This window comes from Poecilia reticulata, linkage group LG15 (assembly GCF_000633615.1).
Source record: "Poecilia reticulata strain Guanapo linkage group LG15, Guppy_female_1.0+MT, whole genome shotgun sequence".
NCBI classification, from domain to species: Eukaryota; Metazoa; Chordata; class Actinopteri; order Cyprinodontiformes; family Poeciliidae; genus Poecilia; species Poecilia reticulata.
In genome coordinates this window covers 8,599,695-8,623,095 of record NC_024345.1, presented here as the reverse complement: position 1 = coordinate 8,623,095, position 23,401 = coordinate 8,599,695, and the positions used below count along the sequence as shown (strand labels likewise).

The 23,401-nt window shown below is 38.1% G+C and overlaps 1 protein-coding gene across 3 annotated transcripts in view; it reads left to right on the top strand.

The window, feature by feature from the left end:
- The window catches only part of LOC103476613 (GDNF family receptor alpha-1-like), a 150,094-nt gene that overhangs the window by 100,439 nt on the left and 26,254 nt on the right, over window positions 1-23,401 (top strand). For all 3 annotated transcript variants that reach the window (XM_008429088.2, XM_008429087.2, XM_008429090.2), the window contains 4 exons: window positions 6,764-6,942; window positions 8,576-8,748; window positions 12,135-12,244; window positions 12,862-12,996. In XM_008429088.2, coding sequence (XP_008427310.1) covers window positions 6,764-6,942; window positions 8,576-8,748; window positions 12,135-12,244; window positions 12,862-12,996 — 597 coding nt within the window. The remainder of the gene's footprint in view (window positions 1-6,763; window positions 6,943-8,575; window positions 8,749-12,134; window positions 12,245-12,861; window positions 12,997-23,401) is intronic.

Genomic DNA, 23,401 nt, shown 5'->3' with positions numbered 1-23,401 from the left:
TCACAACTTCTCCTTTTGTTTTCTGATTGGCTGGATGAGCTGAGCATTCTGAAAAATCCAGCTCAATGGGAGAAATCCCAGAAATGAGAGCAGCAGAGCATATCTGTGTAAAAATAGACAATTCTATCCAGGGTCTATTTTTAATTTTAGGTAACTAAGTTGTTTTGATTTTCTCACAAAAAGCATTTCAGGAGACAGGTGATCAACATATTTTTCTTCTGGTCTCAGACTAAGTATAAGCCGTGATATTTGGTAAATAGTTTCACAGCAAGGCTGCATTTCCTAGCTTGTATCTATATCTGTATCTGTATTTTTCATTGTCAGCTTTGGAATTAAAATTGACAGACCACCCCAGGTGTTTGGGTAAAAAGTACTCTAAATGCTCCCACATTACCATGAAGAGATCATCTTTATGGTAATGTGGGAGCATTAACAATAAAAACTATGTTTCCTGACTTTGTGATGTGTGAGGATGATGACATAATTTGCTGCAGCTTGAAACTGCCAATCCCCTGTCAGAAATAAACCCAAATGCTTTTAGTGCTTTTAGTTGTAAAACGCAGCCTGATTATCCATGACCTGCTTCCTGCTGGAGGCTTTCAGCAGACGATAATGGGAAGGTGGGTGAGACCTGGTGCTGTCACAATCCGTTTCTCAGTACAGTTGAGAGTTGACTGATGACTAAAAATGCTGAGTTGGATCGCAGAGTACATCAAAGCTAGATGCACTGCTAACCATATATGGACTAAAGGCAAGAAGACAAAACGTTCACTGACATGAACAGTTTATTCTTGGTATTTGTTTTCTTGAACACAGCTGGTCATAGCTGGTTTTGTAACATCTGGCAGTTGGGTGAAAGTTTAACAGTTTAGGTCAGTGAAGCAGCTAAGAGCCCACAAGAAAGAACTTCAACCCGATACGAGGTTACAACTCCTCATCTGGAGACTTTAATCAGGTAGTCATAAATGTGCCTTAAACCATCGCACGTTGGAAGCACTATACTGCCTGTAAAAAAAAAAAAAAAATTCCCTTCTCACCCTCTGTGGGTGGTCTCTTTCATCCTCTGAGCTTGGGTCCTCTACCAGAGGCCTGGGAGCTTGAGGGTTCTGCGCAGTATCTTGGCTGTGCCTAGAACTGCACATTTCTGGACTGAGATGTCTGATGTTGTTCCTGGGATCTGTTTKAGCCACTGCTCCAGTTTGGGGGTGACTGCCCCGAGGGCCCCGATGACCACAGGCACCACTGTGGTCTTCACCTTCCAGGTCTTTTCCAGTTCCTCTCTGAGGCCCTAGTACTTCTCCAGTTTCTCATGTTCCTTTTTCCTGATGTTGTAATCACTTGGTATTGCTACATCCACAACGGCTTTCCTCTAATGTTTGTCCACCACCACAATGTCCGGTTAGTTTGCCATTACCATTTTGTTTGTCTGGATCTGGAAGTCCCACAGGATCTTAGCTCGGTCATTCTCCACCACTTTTGGGGGTGTTCCCCACTTTGATCTCAGGGCTTCCAGTCCATATTCTGCACAGATGTTCCTGTACACTATRCCCGYCACTTGGTTATGTCGTTCCATGTACGCTTTCCCTGCCAGCATCTTGCACCCCGCTGTTATGTGCTGGACTGTCTCAGGGGCCTCCTTGCACAACCTACACCTTGGGTCTTGTCTGGTGTGGTAGATCTGAGCCTCTATTGCTCTGGTGTTTAGGGTCTGTTCCTGTGCAGCCAGGATGAGTGCCTCTGTGCTGTCCTTGAGTCCAGCTTTTTCCAGCCATTGGTAGTGTAGTGGAACATTTTAAGATTACTGTATGATTATGAGTAAAACAACGAAACAACAGTTTCATGATTCTTGTGAGAAACACACCTGCTCTAGGGAGTCTAGGGAGTCTTCCAGAGCAGTTCCTCTGTCCTTGGTAGTACAATAAATCTGTGGAGTTGTTATATTTCCTTGAATGCTATGACCTACATGGTTTCTGGATTGTTTCTGATAAAACTGTAAGTTTTGTTTGCTCTGGGCTCTTTCTCCTGACTGCGATCAGTGAGCAGAGACTTCGAATGCTGTAGAGCCTTCGAATAAATACTGATTAAGAATATATTCTTTCTCTGGTTCTTTGGGTTTTTGAAAGTTTTTTTTACTGTTTCTTACTGGAAATTTTTCTTGTTAAAGGAAAATTTCCACAACAGTAGGATTTCCTGATATCAGCCACTTCAGTTATTTGTCGGTGATACATCCCATGTAGGGGCTTGTCCTCCCATGATGGTACCTCCAGCACCTCGTCCTCTGTTCCTCATTGTGTGAGACATTTGCTGAGCACATCGTCTGTTGAGGCTTTGTCCTTGATGTATTTATGGATCTTGGATGTTTCATCCTGGACAGTGGCTCTCRCACTCWCTAGTCCTCTGCCTCCTTCCTTACGGCTCGTGTACAGTCTCAGGGTGCTGGATTTGGGGTGGAACCCTCCATGCATGGTTAGTAGCTTCCGAGTCTTAACATCCATGGCCTTTATTTCTGCCATTGGCCAGCTAATTATTCCGGCAGGGTATCTGATTATTGGTAAGGCATAGTTGTTAATTGCACAGATCTTGTTCTTGCCATTGAGCTGGCTTCTCAGAACTTGCCTTATTTATTGGAGGTATTTGGCTGTGGCTCCTTTCCTTGTACTTGGGTACTCATCGAGGTTATCATTTGCTTGTGGTATTCCCAGGTACTTGTAACTGTCCTCAATGTCTGCTATTGTTCCTTCTGGGAGTGAGACCCCTTCTGTGTGGACGACCTTCCCTCTCTTTGTAACCATCCGAACACATTTCTCTAGTCCAAATGACATCCCAGTGTCAGTGCTGTAGATCCTGGTTGTGTGGATCAGTGAGTCGATGTCTCGCTCGTTCTTGGCGTACAGCTTGATGTCATCCATGTAGAGGAGGTGACTGATYGTGGCCCCATTCTTGAGTCGGTATCCGTAGCCAGTCTTGTTGATGATTTGGCTSAGRGGGTTCAGGCCTATGCAGAACAGCAGTGGGGACAGAGCATCTCCTTGGTGTATGCCACATTTGATGGACACTTGTGCAAGTGGTTTGCAGTTGGCTTCAAGGGTGATTTTCCATAACCCCATTAAATTTGCAATGAAGGCTCTTAGAGTCTTATTGATCTCTAAGCATTCAATGATCCAAGTATGTGGCATAGAATCATAGCCTTTTTTGTAATCAATCCAAGCCGTGCACAAGTTGGTGTGTCGGGTTTTGCAGTCTCGGGCGACTGTGTGGTCTACAAGGAGTTGGTGTTTGGCTCCTCTGCTGTTTATGCCTATGCCCTTCGGTGCCGTGCTCATGTATTTATCCATGTGCCCACTTATCTTAGCCGCTATGATGCCTGACATGAGCTTCCATGTTGTAGAGAGACARGTTATTGGCCGATAGTTGGATGGGACTGAACCCTTTGASGGATCCTTCTGGATCAGGATTGTGCRCCCTTCAGTTAACCAWTCAGGRYGAGTCCCATTTYRTAGCAGCTGGTTCAGKTGARYTGCCAGTCGCTCATGGAGGGCAGTGAGTTTCTTCAGCCAGTAGGCATGGATCATGTCAGGTCCTGGTGCTGTCCAGTTTTTCATACCTGAGACTCTTTCTTGGACATCTGCCGCAGTGATGGTTACCAGGGCTTGCTCAAAGAGGTTGCTGTGGTCCTCTCATAGAGAGGTCAGCCACTGTGCATTGCTGTTGTGGGATGCTTCCCTTTCCCATATGCCTTTCCAGTATTGTCCAGTCTTCAGCCTTGGTGGGTCTGCTTTGTTGTTAGTACCCTGCCATTGGGTGTACACTTTAGCTGGTTGAGTGGAGAAGAGTCGGTTAATCCTCCTGGCTTCATTCTCTCTCGTGTATCTCTTTAGGCGGCTGGCCAAGGCCGCCTAAAGAGACTTTCTGATGGTACTTCACTCAACCGTTGTAATTGGCGTCGGGGTTGTCTGGTGTTCATTCGGGCCATGATTCTCTCTCTCAGGTCAGTTGCTGCCTCGTTCTGCTTTGATGGTTCGTTCATTACTGTGGCTACATACCCAGTCTCTGGGCGGGTAGTTGTAGTTAACTCCCCTCTGACCTGGCGTCCTGGCTCCTCCCCCTTGTCGTAGCATTTGTGTTGTACCACGTCAATCTCAAGTTGTGACAGCAGCTGCCGTTTGTGGATGTTGGAACACTGAGCTACTAGTTGTTTGGCAGTTAGTGTTGACTGGGGATGTCAAACTAACCATTCTTCCCACATTCTTTGCATGTAGCCTCTCTGACTAGGGTTACTTGAGTAGTAGCATTCCAACAGAGCTATATTTTCACCTCTTTCAGGTCTCAGTGTTTGTGCATTTTTCTGTTTAAACTTGAAAATCTGCCAATTTGCAGATTCTCTGTAGACTTTATGTAAAATATTCAAAATTCAACTCAGAATTCTGAAATACTGCAATGTGACTAAGTACTGATGCCATTTGTAAAGCAGCATAACTAGGAGCGGCATTTATCTGATTGACAGTAGCCCCCAAGGGTGGAAATAAGGAAGACTGTAATATTAGCTTCTGCGCTAAGCAGGTTTCCACTGTGCATATTATTGCATTTTAATGTTGATTTGGTGCTTGAACTATTAAAATAAACAGTTCTAAGCCTTTTTAGAGAGGTCTCAAGTACTCCTGGATTTTAGCAAACAATTTCTACTCAACTCAAAATCTGGTCAAAAGCAACAACATGTTTTATATAAAAAAATTCAGTAAGTTAGTGGTTAAAATGTACTGGAAAACAAAAAGCTCCAGAGTTTTTTCTGTAGAACTAAAGTGATTTTTTGTTTCGGTCTGCAAGAGAATCTTCCATCAGAAAATTCCAACTTGAACCAAAAAAAAACCAAACTGTCCTGTAAAATATTCAGCAACGTTTTAATTATCTTTTCATAATGCAGCTTTCACAGTAGACATTTCCATGAATTGGGTCAAAACTCATAGACAATGAACTTTGGAAAAACACTTATCAAATTGAAAATACGATAAGTCTCATTTTGAGCATTGTAGATAATGGAAACTTTTCATATTTGCATTATTTACCTTGATTTTTTCATTTCAAATAATTTGTTTCTTCAAACAGAGAAGTGTTTGGTGGAGAAACAACATCATAGATAAAATGATACTTAATGCTTGATTCCTGAGAATAACGAGATTTCTGCAGGAGTTTTGGGAAAACCAAGAATCCCAATTTCAAGGCTTCACAGTTTGTCTAACTGTGTCTTAGACAAAGACTAATCAGAGAAGAATAATTATTATATTGTTTGTCCTGATTTAGGCGACTCTAATGCTGAAAACTTCAGTTGATGAAATCTGCTCTGAAGCAGATCTCCACTTTGACCAATCTGCATTAGTCTTATAGAGATTCATGATTAGTCGAGCACTCCCCTTGCACTGACAGCTTACGAGAACTAAACCCACTTTACTTTTCCTGACATCATTATAAATCAAAGAAAAAATTTTAAATAGTTTTTAAAGTAATGTATCAGACTGGAGTCATCATCTACGTTTTCCAGAAACTGTCATCAATAATCTACTTTTCTGATGATGCAGTTGTGACTAGAAACATTACGTACGTCTCAAGAGTGAAGAGCTATTATTCATATTTCTTTTACTGATGTTTGATGGTAAATTAACTTTTTTGTCGTCTTGTGAGTGAGAAGATGTGCAAAGGTGTCTTTTTTCACATTAGTGGAATATGAACAAGGCTTTGCTCACATTTTGCTCTCGTGGTTTACGCCTCGCCCGTCTGCTGTATTCCTGAATGTTTGTCATGTTGTGCTTCACTCAGTTTAATTGATGCACATTTTTGCTCCGCTTATACGCCAAAAAACTCCACAAACTTCAGGAGTCTATTAAAATGTTAAAAAATAGTGGATGGGGGAAAACAGTGTGAGCTGACAGATAAGCAGGGCTGTGTTCGGGATGCTGATGATTGCAGGAGCTCCACCATAATGCATACTGTACACACAAATTTGATTTGGAAACATAACTGTACACATGTGAGTTTGGGCTTCAGAATTTCTCTGTTTGTTTTTGTTTTTTGCATGGATGAAAAAGAAACATTAATTCTGCTGCTGTTTGTGTCAAACTCTTTTTCATTTAGGGCCAAGTGAAGATCATCTGACTGGTTGTATCAGAATGTCTTAATAAAACCCAACAACAATTTGTTATAATATTAGTAAATAGTGTCTGCATTCAATAAGTACATCTTAAAATGAAATATCGAACATATTTTCACACTGATCAGCAGTTTATTTTTTATGTTTTACCAGGCTAGACAACCTATTGTTTTGCTCCCTTCAGTTTCTATATTGCTTATTTTTCCAATTTTAGTAAATAAAAATTGGTCAAATAAACAACAATTTCTGCTCTACTCCTAATTGCACTGGCTTAACAAATGAAAGTTGTTTTTTTATGTTTGGCCATCATTGTGCAGCTGTTGGTGTGTTTCAATGTGCTGTACTGGTGCAGAATTATTAAATACATTTGTAATTCGTGACATTTATATCTGTGTTTTAAAAAAAGAAATGCTTTAAATCAATTCAGCACTGTTTCTCTGGGTTGCACCGATATCGGCTGATACAGATTTGGCTGGACTTAATCTGTGTAAACTGAAAGAGCTTGTTTTTTTTAATTGATAAAAAAAAAAAAAAACTTTTTTTCTTGTAAAAATGTAAATATCTAAAGCAGTTGTGTTGTCACAGCATTGTTTTGTTTATTGTTTGTCTCTGTGTTCGCAGGAGAGCCGGCGGTGGCCCGAGAGAACAACTGCCTGACGGCGGCCAAGGCCTGCAACTTGAACGATACGTGCAAGAAGTACCGCTCAGCCTACATCAGCCCCTGCACCAGCCGCGTCTCCACCGCAGAGATCTGCAACAAAAGGAAGTGTCACAAGGCACTGCGGCAGTTCTTTGACAAGGTAAGGCACTGAACGCAATGTGACTGCTGATGAACAGAAGTTTGATGTCCACCACCAGGAAATTTTTTTTTTTTAAAGAGAACAATAGTTTTTTTCAAGTAAATAAATTTGAGAAACTGTTAAAACTTAAACTGTTAGCCTTGTTTTGTTTGGCAAGGCTATGATTTTCAAGCACCAAGTATGTTTCTGTCCTTTTTCATTTTCAAACAAAATGACAAGGAGCATTGTAATTGCAGTCCAGCCTCCACGATGTTCAGCATTATAATCATGCTGGTTCAACCTGAAATAAACAGAAAGCTACTAAGAATGCAAAATGCTGTCAATCATAGACTGGTGTATTTTTTATTTCTATGCCTTATCAAACTTCAGCAAAAAAAATACAACTTAAGGAAGGAAAGGTCTTTATTTGTTTGTATTTTCTAGATATTGTTGACTACTTCATCCTATCGATGCTTTTATTTGGTTAAAGTCAATTCAATCTTGAGAATATTAACAAAAATAATTTATTCAAATCTTGGAACTAATCAGCAAACAGTCAACAAACAGTTTTCTCTTCTTCCTAGCAAACGATAAAGACTTTCACCTGTATTTGTTTACAGTAGCTGCTTTTCCATTACAAAAAACTTTGTCAATATGGCTATATAATACAATTTCACAATTGTGTTGTTTCCAATAAATAAGAAATGTAATTAAAGTCACACGAGAATATGTTTGTTGATGTGATGGCATCATCCTCCTGTCATTGTCTTTTCCATCAGTCAATGAGAACAAAATGTTTCTATTGTGGTTTTGTGAAATACACTAGTTTCAAGACAATTGAAAAACCACCTCATCTTAGATCAAAAGCATATTGAAAAATGTGTGGGTTTTTTTCAAATTTGCCTTGTTTCCATTGAGCAAATTGAAATAAACACACTTTTTTGTGTGTTTCCAAAATACACAATATGTTCAATGGCAAGAACAAACAATGGTTCAAACAAATGGCATGATGGTGTACTTTCTAGGTAATAAAGCTAAGAAACAATTTCCAGATGGTCTGTTGGTTTGTCATTGTTCAAAACAAAACAAACAAACAAAAAAAAAACTTGGATGTCGAATAGCAACAATTTAACAAGTTAAGCAACTTAACTTGATATTGATGCACATAACACTATACACATGGAGCAGAAATCTCATGGAAAAAATAACTGTTTCCCATTACCATAAAACTGTGAGAATTGGAATTATAAAATATATTTTATTAATGGAAACACGACAATTAATTAAAAAAAAAATCATCTTTTACATCAAAAGGTTTTGGCGCTAGAATGAGGTGTTTATTTTTTTGTGCAGTATCGGAATTTGTTTTAATTTGCAAAATTACTATGGAAACGCTTTTTTGTGTCACACGAGTTGTGTGATCGACTGGAGGATGATGAGGATGGTGAGCATGATGATGCTGTGTGTTTTTTAAAGACTGATCCTGTGAACAAACCTATTTGTGTGTGAATTAGTTTCTTATTTTAAAAAAAAAGCTGCAATTGCAAAAATGTGTTTTTTGACAGTAGCAGAACATTGACAAAGTTTTGCTCACCTTTGTAGTGGAAACACAGCTAATGTTGATTTTAAAACAACTTCCTCCTTTGACACACAGGTTCCTCCAAAGCACAGCTACGGCATGCTGTTCTGCTCGTGCCCTGTCAGCGACCAGACGGCGTGCTCCGAACGCAGGCGTCAAACCATTGTCCCTGTCTGCTCGTACGAGGAAAAGCAGATGCCAAACTGTCTGGAACTGCAGGCCTCCTGTAGGACCAACTACATCTGCAGGTTGGACACAGCAGAATGTGAAATAATAGTGATGTCATGAAGAAAACATGCAACAGAAGAAAGCTCAGTGGGACGAGGTGAAGATGCTAGTCAGGATTTGGAAGCTGGACTCCAAACATTACAGAATGTCTTCTAGACTAGTGAGATGAACAGTGGTTGATCCAATAAGCAAGAATGAAGTTTGTAAACCAGCACATTGGTTTATAAACCGTGTTGTCCTGTTTTCAACTGAACTAACTTCTTTATCCCAATGATGTTTGTGTGGTTGTTGATAGTTTTCTCTCGAAATTTTGATGGTTTGGTTAAAATTGTCCTAAAATTTACACACTTTATGTAAATTTGTATTTGTATATAAATGTATTTAACATATTTAATAAAAAATTAACATTACAAAAGTTAAACATACAGAAATTACTCATGAGAAAAAGTAGTAGTTACAACAGTAGTATTTCAGCTCTAAGTATTTAATATAGGTGTTTTTATGGGAATTTGAGAAGCAATTTTGATCATATTTCACATTTTATTGTGTCATGTAGCGTGGGGAGCTGGTCTTGGTCTTGAATCGGTCTCGACTTCCCTCAGTCTTGGTCTCGAATCCTAAAAGTCTTGATCTTGTCTCGGTCTTGATGCAGTCTGGTCTTGGTCTTGTCTTGGTCTCGGGTTAGGTGGTCTTGACTACAATTAAAGGGACGCACTAGACATCATAAATGGTCTCTGCTCAGTCTGTGGCCTCTGGTTCCCCCCGCCTTTTCTGCCTCCGTCTCTTAACAGCAGCCAGCGTGAATGCAATAAATCCATACAACGAATTTTTCACTTCCCTCAATTTTGACCTTTTTCTTTCTCTCTCTCTCTCCTTTGTGCTCATGATCCATCAGACATATGCTGAGGGCTGAACAACAAGTCTCACCGCAATGCAGCTTCCTCTTAGTCCATTTGTCAGCAGATAGATTAAAGCCGTGCATTTCCACAGGCTCCCACAACATATGTCAGGTCTGGTCTGCTGGTTGTTGCTTTGCTCTGCTCCAGATTGGTGGGATTACATAGATCATGGAGAGGAAGGAGGTGTTCATGTGGATGATCTGGTGCATACTTACAACTGATTCATCGTGGAGCTTCAAGAAAAATATGGAAATTATAATTATGCAGAAAATGGTTGACTTATGTGCATTACAGTGCAAAGTCTTAAATTATATCTTACTCTGTTTTTGCTTCTGAATGTCATAGTTCATAGGAATTATTCTGAGAACCTTCGTTGTTTTTTTTTTCTTGAGCATTTTAAATCAAGCTCGATAATAATGGCTAAAAAATCCACAAATACACATAGAAACATTAATTTTAATTGTTCAAACACCCAATATACATTATTACGTGTTAATATATATAGTGGAAACTGACTTGTCACCACTGCAGAAGCTAGTCTGACTGATTTCTGCTTTTGAGGGTTCAGCCAGTCAATGTCAAATAAACAAAATGGAGCGCAAGGATTGGCTGATTGCAAATGCCAGCCAATAGCTTTTCAAGCAGCATTGCCCCTTGCTATGTCAGCTTCCCAGGCTGCATTTTATTTAAAATATTTTAGATTTACTCTACAAAAAAAATCAGAGGTGAATCATCGAATGCATCGAATTGTATAACAGTGATGATGTGATTCCATAAACTGTCTTAGCATTTTGGGCATAAAACCAATGGAAAACCTCTTCAAGGTGAAAATGACAGATGAACCACATTTTTGTATTCGCCCTTTTCAAATGCTGCTCTGGGCAACCACCCATACGGTTCATATCAAAAAGCCACCAGGATCTGTGGTTTATGTTTAATTTAGTAAACTATGCGTAGCTACATTAAGCAGAAGAATAATTACAGTATTTTAAAATTGTCCTCAGACATTCCCATAGTGTCATCTAACTGATTCATTTATCTCCATGCTTTTTCTTTCACACACTTTGTGCCTCCCTTTTAGATTTTCCTGTTTGTAAAATTTTTAAGATAATTCTATTCTTTTACAGCCCTGTTTTCAAATGAATTTTATAGATGTATTATTTTCTAAAAAAAAAAAAAAAAGACTAGAAAAACAGAAAATGTTCTAAAATATTTTGAATATTTGCTACTGCTGTCTCTACAGGTTAATATCCTTGTTTTGATTTTCTTTTTTTGGAATAGCTTGTGCTAAAATTGTTGAATTGTGAGTTGTATTTTGAAAGTCAAGTTGAACCCTCTTCCTGTGTGTCTTAACATTTTTGTCCCAAAAGTATTAAATTCTTATGACAAAATCTGCCAGAATAAAAGGTTGAACTACAGGCATACTGCTGTTAAAGTCAGGGGAGGCTACTGTGAGGAACTCAAAGAGAAAAGAATGAAAAATTTCTTTTTTTTAAATAAATATTTATTATTTTTATTTACCAATTAAATCTTGCTTCCAGACTTTTGGCAGGTATCATACCTGCTGTTGGGAATTTATGGAGTTGTACTGGCAGCAGTATGCAACATGTTCCCAGTGAAGTGCTATGAGTCATGGAGTTAAGATCTGTGACAAATTACTTTGAGCATATTTTAATAACTTAAATACAAATTAAAAAAAACATTGATCTTATGGTCTGGAAATCTGCTTTTCATTTTTAGCCATTTTATCAGAAATGTAAACTATCATTTCCTAATGTTTGTTGGATTTCAGAAGCTGTAACCCTCTCACTGAAAGAGCTCCTTCTTATGGAGAACTCCTAAACAATGTTACTGATAACAGTCGAAACGGGTCCAAATTCTGCAAAGACATTCAAAACATGTTTGGACTCGCTGCATGACATCTAGTTTCACGTCAGGAATGACATGATTTTTATTTGATCTTTTCATTTTATACCACAGCAAACGTAACACAGTCATCTTATTCCACTGAAGACGACCATTAGAAATTCTAACTCAACTAGAACAGCAAGCAGTTGCTGGCCTTTATAAGCTACTCCCTAAAAAGGTGTTCCTTAGTGTGTCTTTGCCTTTAACCACAGCTTTGTATATATGAGTGCATGTGCACATATGTGTATGTGTGTGTGCATACATGGGCAGTTAAGAAGCTAAAAGAGATGTAAAAAAAAAATGCAGAATTAATTATTCCCAACAAAAATAACTTGGCTCCTATTCTTCTTTTTTCTTGCTGTCTGTGTCGGTCTGTGTGGTCTACGCTACACACCGACCCATTGCCATAGCAACTGATTGACAACAGCTCCACAAGTGTATCAGGATTCAACACAAGAAAACACACAGGAACACAACATTCAGTGTGCTACAGTTTTATGTTTATTTTTTTTATTAATAATAAGTGATCGTCTGAACACTGAATAACTATTTTAAACACTGAACTGAAATACATCAAATTCTGCGTGTGTGTGTTTTAGGTCCCGACTGGCTGACTTCTTTGTAAACTGCATGTCGGAGCCTCGCTCGCTGTCTGGCTGTCTGAAGGAGAACTACGCTGACTGTCTCCTGGCTTACTCCGGCCTTATTGGTGAGTCCCAACATGCAAACATGATAAGTAAATGTAGATGTGGGGGGTGGGAAGTTATCCAGGAGTCAATTGAATTCTTCCTTCCAGTTCATCTGATTTGTTTACACATCTCACCGTCTTTCACCGACAAGTGGAAACTTTAAGGAAGTTCATTTTTCCTTGAATCCAAGCAAACTGTCAGCTAGGCTTTTCTCGTTTCCTGCAAGTGACCAAACCGAGCCGCTCACATATATATATTGTCCACATAGTGCCAATTTATTCTGCCTACTGCGAAACAAAAAAAGACCCTTATTGGACAGCAGCCAGCTCAAGGGAACAATCCATTGGGGGAGTGAGAAATCACTGACTGAAGCTATTTGCTTCCCCTCGCAGAGAGAAAAGGCTATTCTTCACTTCAGCCCCTCTGCATTCTGCTTCCTCAGTTTGTTTCCTTTGTATGTGAAGGAAAATAAATGAATACATGTGGTATTTATTTATCGTTTCATGCAAAAGAGAAGGTCTTCAGAAGTGTTTAAAATGATCATTTTAGACACTATTTCAGACAGAAACTGTGGGTAAGATCACATTCCTTGCTGAACTTGAGTAATTCAATGAATCCTTGCATCCACCTGCTGCAGGCACCGTGATGACCCCCAACTACCTGCGCTCCCCCAAAATTAGCGTCTCCCCTTACTGCGACTGCACCAACAGTGGCAACAACAAAGATGACTGCGACAAGTTCACAGAGTTTTTTACGGAGAACACCTGCCTCCGTAAGTTTTCTGTTCTCGAATCATGGCTCTTCCTTATGATGGTTTACTATTTTCATCCTCTCTGCTGGTCTTTATCCTGCTCTGTGTTCATATCCCCTCTTTTTTTCCTTTTCCTCTCCTCCAAACCAAATTTATCCCTCTGCCGAGGTTGCGTTATTTTCCCACAGCATTACAGAGAAACCAGCCTTGCTGCACCGCAGTGTCTGACTGAGTGCATTGTGTTCCTGGTTTGCTGTTTGTGTGCCTTAAGGCTGTTGTTGAACTCTTCTCACGGTTTCCACAGACAAAAAAAGCTTTTTATGCAACTGTTTTATACACAAAATTATTCTGTTTCTGGGGAAAAAAAGTAGGAACATTTGAAAAACTATTTTTTTCTGTATGTGTTCCTAAGCAAACAACTGGTGCTAATCTAATTAAATTGTTATATAATCAACATCCATCCTTCCATCTACTGACTATTGACTTTTTACATCTATATGTAAAAAGTAGATGTGCTTTTTACATATAGATGTAAAAAAGTACATCTACTTTTTACATCTACATCTACCAAAAGTAGATCGGTGATCATGACACCAATGATCACATTGGTGTCATGAAGGAAGAGGGCGATGGAACTATTCAGCAGAGTGATTGCAATTCTTCTCACATTGTTTTTCTCAGGATATCCATGGTTCCTACTTGTTCAAGTTGAGCTCATTTGTCTGTAGAAGTAGCTCATCCAGCTCCTGGGCTCATAGACAGCAGACTTTACAAAAGTTGCAAATAGCTGGCTTAGAATCAAACCATACTTTCTCTTTCCTGATGTGTTTGTTGAATTGATCAAATTACCAACTTTCCCTGAATTCACACCACATGATTCTATCACTATGTCTTATCAACATTTCCCCTTACACCAGAACAGACTTAAAAATGTACATAAGTCTAGAAGCTAACCAGTTTTTCAAATGTAGACAGCTACATGAGGGTGGGTCAATTTCCCCTTGATTATTGATAATTAGATAAGTGCCTTCGCCTTAATGCAATATTTGAAAGCATCTTACCAATTTTACTTATGAGGTCTATCACCGTTAATATTCATACCTTCTAAAAAGTGTTCACTTCAAATCCTAAAATACCCTGAGGCCTGCCAGTCCTTGTGATTGACGGCTGCTATCCATATCTGACTTCTTTCCTCTTCAAAGGTTATACAATAAAATGACAAGTTTGGTTTGCATCTATGCAGCTGATCGTACAGCACCATATGAATATTTTTACTAAATGAAAGTAACCAATTGTTTGTTTTGTTGACTTTTTAAGAGTTAATGAGTGCAGACGTCATGGCGGATTGGGACACTTTTTGAAGGATGTTCGATGTAGTCATTGGGTGAGGGGTGAGAGCTGGGGAGTTAGCAATACTCCCCAGCTATATATGCAAAAAGTCATATATACAAATTGTTTGGATATATTCCTCATGTTCTCCACTCATAATACGGTGCAGCAAATGACTATTATTCTGTACCCAGAATGCATTGCTGTACGACTACAGGTTGTGGTAACCAGTTTAAAATCTGATGATATCCTGTGCGCTTTCTGACAGAAGCCCTGCATGGTCAGAAAGGTAAACTCAGCTACAGAGTTAGCAATACTCAAAACTGAAACTAGGAGAGAAAGGTCTGTTCCAAACCACGTCCTGAACAAAATGCAGTAACACATCTAATCCTGTCGAAAGTGATACACATTCAGAGAAGTGAAACAAGGCAATTGTCCACATCATGTTAACATTTCATTTCCAGGTAACACACAAAAATGTTTTTAATTAATTCATTCTAGCAAATATAACATAATTATGTCACATGTTAACCTAACAAAATAATTTTGAATTTTGCAAACACAATATGTTTTAGCTCAGCTAATTACCTCAACAATACCTCTTTTGGCCAAAAGGGGGCAGTAATGCAGCGTAGGCTGCAATAAAACTGGATGAAAAGAAAAAACTGTGTAAACCAGATTCATCTGGATATTCATCAAAAGACTACAATGATGTAACATGTTTTCTAAGCTTGAGCATGAACATAGCTGAATTTAGCTTTTGCATTAGCTTCCCTTAAATAACATGTTGGTGTAGCACTTTAGCATTAGTGGAGCTAAAATTTATAATTAGTGCTATAGGGTTAGTCCTACTAACATATTAGTTAGTGATGCCCACTACTGCCTAAACTTTTCCTTTAAATAAAATCTTCAGTCAGCAGGGAATACTATGTGATCCTACAGCCAGTGGTGGGAAGTTACTTTTACTTTTTTGTACTTAAGTACAATTTTTGTGTATCTGTACTTTACTTAAGTAGATTTAATAATGGGTACTTTCTACTTTTACTCCACTACATTTTACAGTAAGTATCTGTACTTTCTACTTCACTGCATTTCTACAAAAGTGTCGCGTTACTCGTTACATCCAAGTCGCATTGTGCTTTTTTCCTGTTAAAATGTGAAGTTCAGGGACTTTAGGTGGCGCCGTAAAATCCAAGCAATAACGTGACTTACGTGTCTGCTGTCACCCATCGCCTCCCCCTTTACTCGCACGCGGCTCTGAGACATGCGCAGTGGTTTCCTCTGAGTGGGAGAAAATGTCTGTCTAATCGTCAGTAATATAATAGCGCTGCATAAATCTTAAGATATGGCGACATGTAAAATAAGCAGCGCTTCGTTTTCACAGACGGTAGGGACTTCATCCAACTTTTAGTGCAACTTTGAAGGAAAGTTTAAAGAAAGGTAAGATCTGTAGACGTGATGCTAGCAAAGCTGGCTGTACTGACAGACACACATGTTGCATCCGCGATGAAAAAAAGTTGTCACTCATGCTCTGAATTATTGTGTGGAGGTGTTGACTGAGGTATCGCATATATGGGGCAATGCTGTGACCAAAGTCTGCATTGATGTGACATTCAGCAACAATCCGATTCTTCTGGACGGATCTTTACTGATTAAATTTATTWCAGCTCTAAGTATTTAATATCTAGGTGTTTTATGGGAACGTGGATCTTTCAGATCAATTTGAGAAGCAATTTTGATAGGTAAAACTTAATTTTTTTGTGTCACGTAGCATGGGGGTGCTGGTCTTGACTTGGTCTTGGGTTAGGTGGTCTTGACTACAACTTTGCTACGTGGCTCCTCGGTTGCATGACCTCCCCCACCTTCTTTCCATCCCGTTTCTGTTGGATTTCTTTAAAAATAAAGGCCACTAGTGGCAAAAAAAGTGAATTTCATGCTATGTYAGGACAGGAGACAAGATGTTTCCATCCCTGAAATTATGATGCATAGAATCACATATCTAAGTCTAAACTATGTTACAGAGAGTAAACAATAAAAACATGCTTTATCTGTGGCATTGTTCATTAAAATGGCACATTAGTGATGTATTAAAACTACAATCGGTTCACTTAATGATATTGTATTAGCGATCAGGTAATGCATTCAGCAAGTACTTTTACTTTTAATAGTTAAGTATTTTTAAAAGCCAGTACTTTTTTACTTTTACTTAAGTAAAAATGTTAATGTGGTACTTTGACTTTTACTAGAGTACATTTTTGTCTGTATATTTGTACTTTTACTTAAATAAATTTGTTGAGTACTTTCTCCACCACTGCCTACAGCCAATCTCTAGCTGTTGTTTCATGCTGCATGGCCCTTTTTACTGACCAACAGTATAATAAATCACTTGGATATTGATCATAATATGCATTCATTCTTTTCAGCTTTTTGTTAATTTCAGAAATGTTTTTGATTTCTTTTAACCAGCTATAATATTTGTTAAAAATTATTTTTTGTGTTTTGCTGCACTTGAAATGGAAGACCTTGACATGAAGAAGAGCTTTTTAAAGCAAATGAATTGTTTCTTTCAATGATTATATTTTACTCTTTTTTGATATTAGACTATCAGCTGATGCCTTTTTCACAGCTGAGTTTAATGCAATGTGACTATTTATTAATTTTTCTTTGAAGGACAGAGGGGTCAAGCAGGGAACATGCTACTCAAGGACGAGTGAGATGAATTTGTAACCATTAGTGTTATACTAAAATCTTGTTCAAATAAAGAGCATAATGAACAATGAAAGAGATATATTCAAATGTAAGAGTTGTCTCAGCTTTAAGTACTTCTAAAAATGGTTCTGAAAATGCAGAGATAGTTTTTATGTAAAAGGTGGTACAATAAACAAAGAACACATACATTTTTCAGACGTGGTACAAAAGTACCATGTACTTTTCTGTGTACCTCCAAAATATTAGCGCAAAATGCACCTATTCATGGATTTAATTTTTTTGTAGATCATATTAAAAGTACTGTAATCAAAATGAAAATTTGTGGGCTAACATACCTAGGCACAATGCCGCTTGACAAGCCATTGGCTAGCATTTGGAAAGCATGCAGAAGTTATTTTCCTTGGGGCATCCTTTGGTACTGAAATGGCAATAAAAATGGAAAGAAAATAAAAATTAAACATAACTTTTGCAAACTGCAGTAGTGTTAGAAAAATAGTCTAAAGTAATGGATATTGTAGAAGACTGTGTGCTTCTAACTTGCGCTAATTTCAGATTTCTCATCAATTGAATCTTCCTCGGTCAGAAGGAATAGGCCAACTTCACCGGTGCCGCTTAGGTTTATTGATTGAATACATGGTACAGATGATGACGGAAGGATGTGGTTGTATTCGTTTTTGTATGTATATGTATGTGGGTGTGTATGCAGGGGGGGGGGGGGTGTATGTGTGTGTGTATATGTGTGCAGTTATCTGAAACAGAAGAAACAATACAGAAACAATAAATGCATATTAATAGCCATGCGGGCAAAGCGGCTACACATACATGCAGGATGAAAATGGTCTGTATTAACAGAAATCCAATAGAAGGCACCATAACGCCACACATGGATTATCGGTAAATTGCAATAAACATACAAATGACAGAAACCGTCAGAAAATATGAATTAACGGCAAATTTCGTCATATGCTACTGCTATGGTAATATATCTGGCAAAGGATAGCATAGAACGTGAGTCACCGGTATTACAAGTAATAGCTTGCATCATCAGTAGCCAGAGAAAACACGAGGCTAATTTCACCTCCTTGGGCTAATAACTGACATAAACCCAAATATTGGGCAGAAAAATATATATAATAAAAACGCACACAGGTCTCATACACACGGGATTAAAGAAGAATTGATGGTTGATGCTATCCGTGGATGGATTTTTTTATGCCACCGAGCTGGTCAGAAACACAGAAATAACTCGCTCATCTACGTGACATTCGAACTACAAAAAACGAACGGATGCACCACGGGTAATGTAGTGCTAAACGAACAGACGGACTTTTAACAGTTATTGCTGTTTTAATTACACCAGTTTGAAAATCAGTCTAAGCCGTCAGAAGGTGCAATCGCGTTGCTAATGAATCTGTTACTGATTCAGTCGATAAAACAATGAACCAGAAGACACCTGTGACAAGCAGCCCGTTAATCACAGCATTCCTAAATCACTGTGTGCTTTGGAACGTCACAGACGGGGAAAATAATGAACTTCAGTGACAACGAGGGGAACTTGCTACTGCTGGTGTTTCTGCTCTGCAGAAGTAAAGTTGCTGGTTTGGTTTTTCCCCGTCAGAATGGGATGAGAAAACACCAACAAGACGCTGCCTCATTTTCACCAACTCTTCTGTCTTGTGCACTTTTCTTTCTGCTTCTCTGTTATTTTAATTTCACCCTGCTTGGTTTATCTTATTATGCTATTCCTGGTTAACAAAGTCAGTCTTTTTGCCAAAAATCACATTTTTCAATTAAAAATTACTAAGGCCATTATTTTAGGGAGATCATGCTATTTGACAAAGCTAGTCAACTTATTGTTTCTGTCAGTTTCAGTTTCTTTAATATTTATTTTACATTGGCTGTTCTACTCCTAACTGAACCGACTGAACAAATAAAAGCTTTTGTCTGTATTTAAAAAAAAAAGAAAAAAAAACTTCTGCTCCGTTTTCCTGTATCATATCGGTATGATATGATACCGATATCATACCGATATGATATCGGTATGATACCGATATCATACAGCATCCCTGCTGGCATCCCTGCTGTGTAATGTCTCAAAGTCAAATTTGTAAGACCAGAGAAGGTTAATAAAAGCTTTAAATCTATTTTTATGCTATTCAATGTCTTGTCAGTTTTAATAAACAGATTCAGTAGTTGACTCTCTTTTTTTCGCTGTTTCTGTATTTTCTGATCACTTACTTTTACTCATTCCCCTTCCACTTGGCAGTCCTCATCCTTTCCTTTCTGGTCTCAGCCGTTGTCCTTTCATGCCTTGCCTCTTTCTGCTCTCATTAAGCTTGCTCAGCAGTAACTGGAACTGACAACTCTAAAGATCCTGACACACACCAGCCACAGGGTCACAACAAAAGAGGAAGACGGAGAAAGGGCAGAAGTAGAGAGAGCATCTAGTCCGTGTGCTACAGTTTAGACTCCTTATCGTGGAAGAGCTGGAATTTCCTAATTAAGACAGATTTGAATTTATCAGCCTTTAATTCTGAAGCGTGCAGCCTTCTTTTTTTGGCTTCTGACCCTATTAAAATAAAGCCAACGGAGTCTGCAGTTTGAGATATTCCTCATGTGGTTTTTCTCTTAACTTGATAAAAGCATGAAGAATATCTGGTGAGAAGATAGCAAATCCATTTTGATATTGTAATTTGTCTTACAGTTTATCAGCGTTTGCAGAGTGACTTCTCAGCTGAGATTTGTATCTGCCGCTTAATACTCTCAAAACGACACCAAAGTCTTAATGTGTTCAAAGCTTTTCCATGGCTCGTTCTCTGGAAATGCAAAGGTCACACTAGCCATCTGAATTCTATCTTTACAACAATCACTGTGTGTGTAAAGTGAGATATAAAGCAGTAAATAAAGATGTCGGTGTGGGAGTCCTCCCTGCTAACAGCAGTATCTACTGCGGAGAGAAGATTGTATCATGTTTGGTGAAATGCACTGTGTGGTTGGATGTTTGGATGAATGTTTGGGTTTCCAAATTAAAACAAGAAAAACTTTTTTTAAGTAAGTTATTTCCACAGCTTACATTCAGGGACTCCCCCCAGAAAACTAGCTAAGCCCGCTGGTTGAAAATTCATCCAGCAGCCGGCTGTGTTTCAGTTAAAAAATGTTCAGAAAATATAAGTTTTATGTATTGTCAATAATGTCTTCCAATAACACATAACCATCACCTATTAAGCCTTATAAAGGCAAACAGAAAAAAATACAATTAAAACAAGGACCCACTTTGTAATTCAGCTGTTTCATCCTAATTAAAGTGTTTAAAAGGTCTTGATCATTTTTCTGTGACTTGTCACTTTATTTAGTCCATTTTTACTAATGTGATACTTCAAATGTGCATTAAAAAAACCATGTTGGAAATTCAGCTTAAATAATATCACTTGAAGGAATCTAAACAGAGCTGTTTGTAATTTGGACGTCATATTGCGCGGTCGAAAAAGACCGATCCATTCTGTGATGAAGAGTGTTAGTCATATTAGAGAGAAGAATGACAATCTTCATACATATTCTCCTTTTCTGAGTACATTTCAATGGATGTTTTCCAATAATTTTTGGAAATCTTAGTCAAAAGTCATAAAATATTTCTACCATATTTCCTCTGAAGCTGTTCGAAAGATACTTTGGTCTAGAAAATGTTTATCTATGGTTATATTTATGAAGAAATATTTATATAGTTATATTTTGGTACAGTAGTGACTGTAAACTGGTTTTATGTCTCCCGACTCAACAGGGACAGAAATACCAATTCCTCGGCTGTGGAAAGCCAAGCACTCCATCTCAGAGTTTACTATGCAAATTCACTGGAGGATTACTGCGAAACCCTTATATTAATACTTCCAAGTGTTGAAGTTTAATCTGTATGAGGGCAGGTTAAACCCACTGGTTCTTTTTCTGGCTCCAAACAGGGCCAAGCAACACCACTTAAACGAGATTATCATAAATTAGGTTTCACATTTTACTGAAAATAATTACTCTGGATGCTGCTGTCATAATGTTCTTTTTTACTGCCAAATATGTTGACAGATCTGAAAACCCAATTCCACACAGATATCTACATAAAACAATTAAGCAAACTTTGTGAAACATTCTGAAATATTTGTCACATACGCTGTTACCTGTTTGTTTGTATCCTAACTTATCTCACTCAGAAAGATAATTTGCATCAAATGTAGACAACAGAAATGAGTGATCGAGAATACTGTAGAACTCATGCAAAGAGGACATACAGAGCCGACTGTAATTAGGCTTTAGGTGAGGAGGCAGACAAGACATATAAGAGCCATCAGTTCTTCCAATGTGCTCATCAGCCTTCTGATGTCTCCACATAAAGCTTCCAGCTACTCAATCAAAAAAACACAAGCAAAAATATTCACAGTCTCTATTTGGCAAAAATAGACCCAGTCAGGTGATAAGGATGCTGGAAAAAAAACAGTCTGTGCTTAATATTCATTTTCTGAAACAATTGAGCACCTGCCCCTTTTGTTCCTTGCCCCCAAGTGCCCTTTTGGTCAATTTTTAATTTTATTTTATTTATTTATTTATTTTTTTGGTATTATTATTTTCTAGACCCTCTTCTGACACATAACATTTACTAAAATTATTTAGTTTTTTGTTGTTGTTTTTTTTTGTACAACATAATAAACCCTCCTGTCACCTTGTTACCTTTGACTAGTGATGGGTAGAGGAGGCGTCATGTATCGTTTCGACACATAGCAAAACTGTGTCGATTCTGTGTCGATAATGTGTCACTCAATAGTGACACCTGCTGGACATTAAGAATTCCTACAGGCACTACGATTTATCTTATTGTATAAGATAAGTCTTATGTATACAACAAGATTGAAGTCTTTGTATTTTATTGAATATTATATATTGTATTATGTCATATCTTCAGTAAAATTTTAAATATATTTGATATACAGTCAATAAATAATGTAAACATGTACCATAAAGTGAAATTTTAAGTGAATATGTTTGGAATGAGGATGCATAGACTGTTTCTTTTTCCACAAATTTTTATTTAAAAAAAGTTTTTACAACATTTTGAAATTTAGTCTGTTACGCTTTTTTGATAAAACTTTTCCTGCTGTAGAAAAAAATTAAGTAAACACTACGTTTACAGCGAACCCTTGTTTTTCTTAGGGGTGGCGTTCCGAAAATAACCCGTGATAGGCAAAATCCGTGAMGTAGTTACCTTTAGTTTTTACAATTATTATACAGCATAATTAAATACTCTACAYTGAAACCAAAGAACAAAGCCTGTTTTCAGATCAACGGATGTGCATGTGCATGTGGCATTAATGTGATCCGGAGTTACGTCATTAAAGCGTTTCCTCCAACCTGCCCCGCGAGATTCACAGCTGTATCTACGGCAGAGCAATGGATCTCGTCAAGCGAGCCTCCGATCCAGTTTTGCGCTGCCTCTGGCCACAGTTTTTTTCCAGCTGGCTTTCAAAGTTTCAGTTTCCATCTCCTGAATGGCCAATCTGTATACCGTAACGTAATTGGCACTCAGGTAGAGAAGAAGCGCGGAGACTGTTTTTACCAATCATACGGTAAACTAAGAGTCAATTTCAGCTGAATTTTTTAATTCAGATAAGTCAAGTAGAAACTGACAAGAAACGGATGAAACAACAAAAGTGAAAACAAATTTATTTTCCAATATAAGATCAAAATGGTCCCACACTACTGCGGAAACCTTTCCTTTGAAGCTGCTCCATAGTTGACGCTGTTCCGTAAAAGATCAAGAATTCGTTTGGCAAATGCATTTGACAGATTGACAGATTCGCTTCCTTATAAACACAGTTTGGCGCGTTAATGTCATTTCGAAACAGTTCCTCTATCGGTCACATGACTTGCTGAAACCAATACGCGCACTGACACGGGTTTTGGCATAGACATGATATAAGGATAGACGCCTCATGGACCGCTCTCGCCTATTGTCGCTGATGAGATTTAGGGCGGCCATCTTGGAGCGGTACACCACTCCCCTCAGCGTTATGTGTTTAGCAGGCACAATGACGTATCAGCGCATTTAATCGATCATAACACGCTTTTTTGTTACTGGAAACCAGATTCAAATATCTATCAACGCTACATTTATAAACAATTGTATTATTTAAGTATGTTTTAAATACATAGTTCAGCATATTTAAATATGCTTAGTGGCTATAACAATAGAATAGGAATGGAATATTCTGATATTGATGAATGATGAGCATATTACTAAGCACACAGCCGTTCATAATTTATTTAATAAATTATTTAGTAATATCAATACATATTTATATAACTATACAAACACAAATAAATAACGATTAATACTGAATAATATATATTG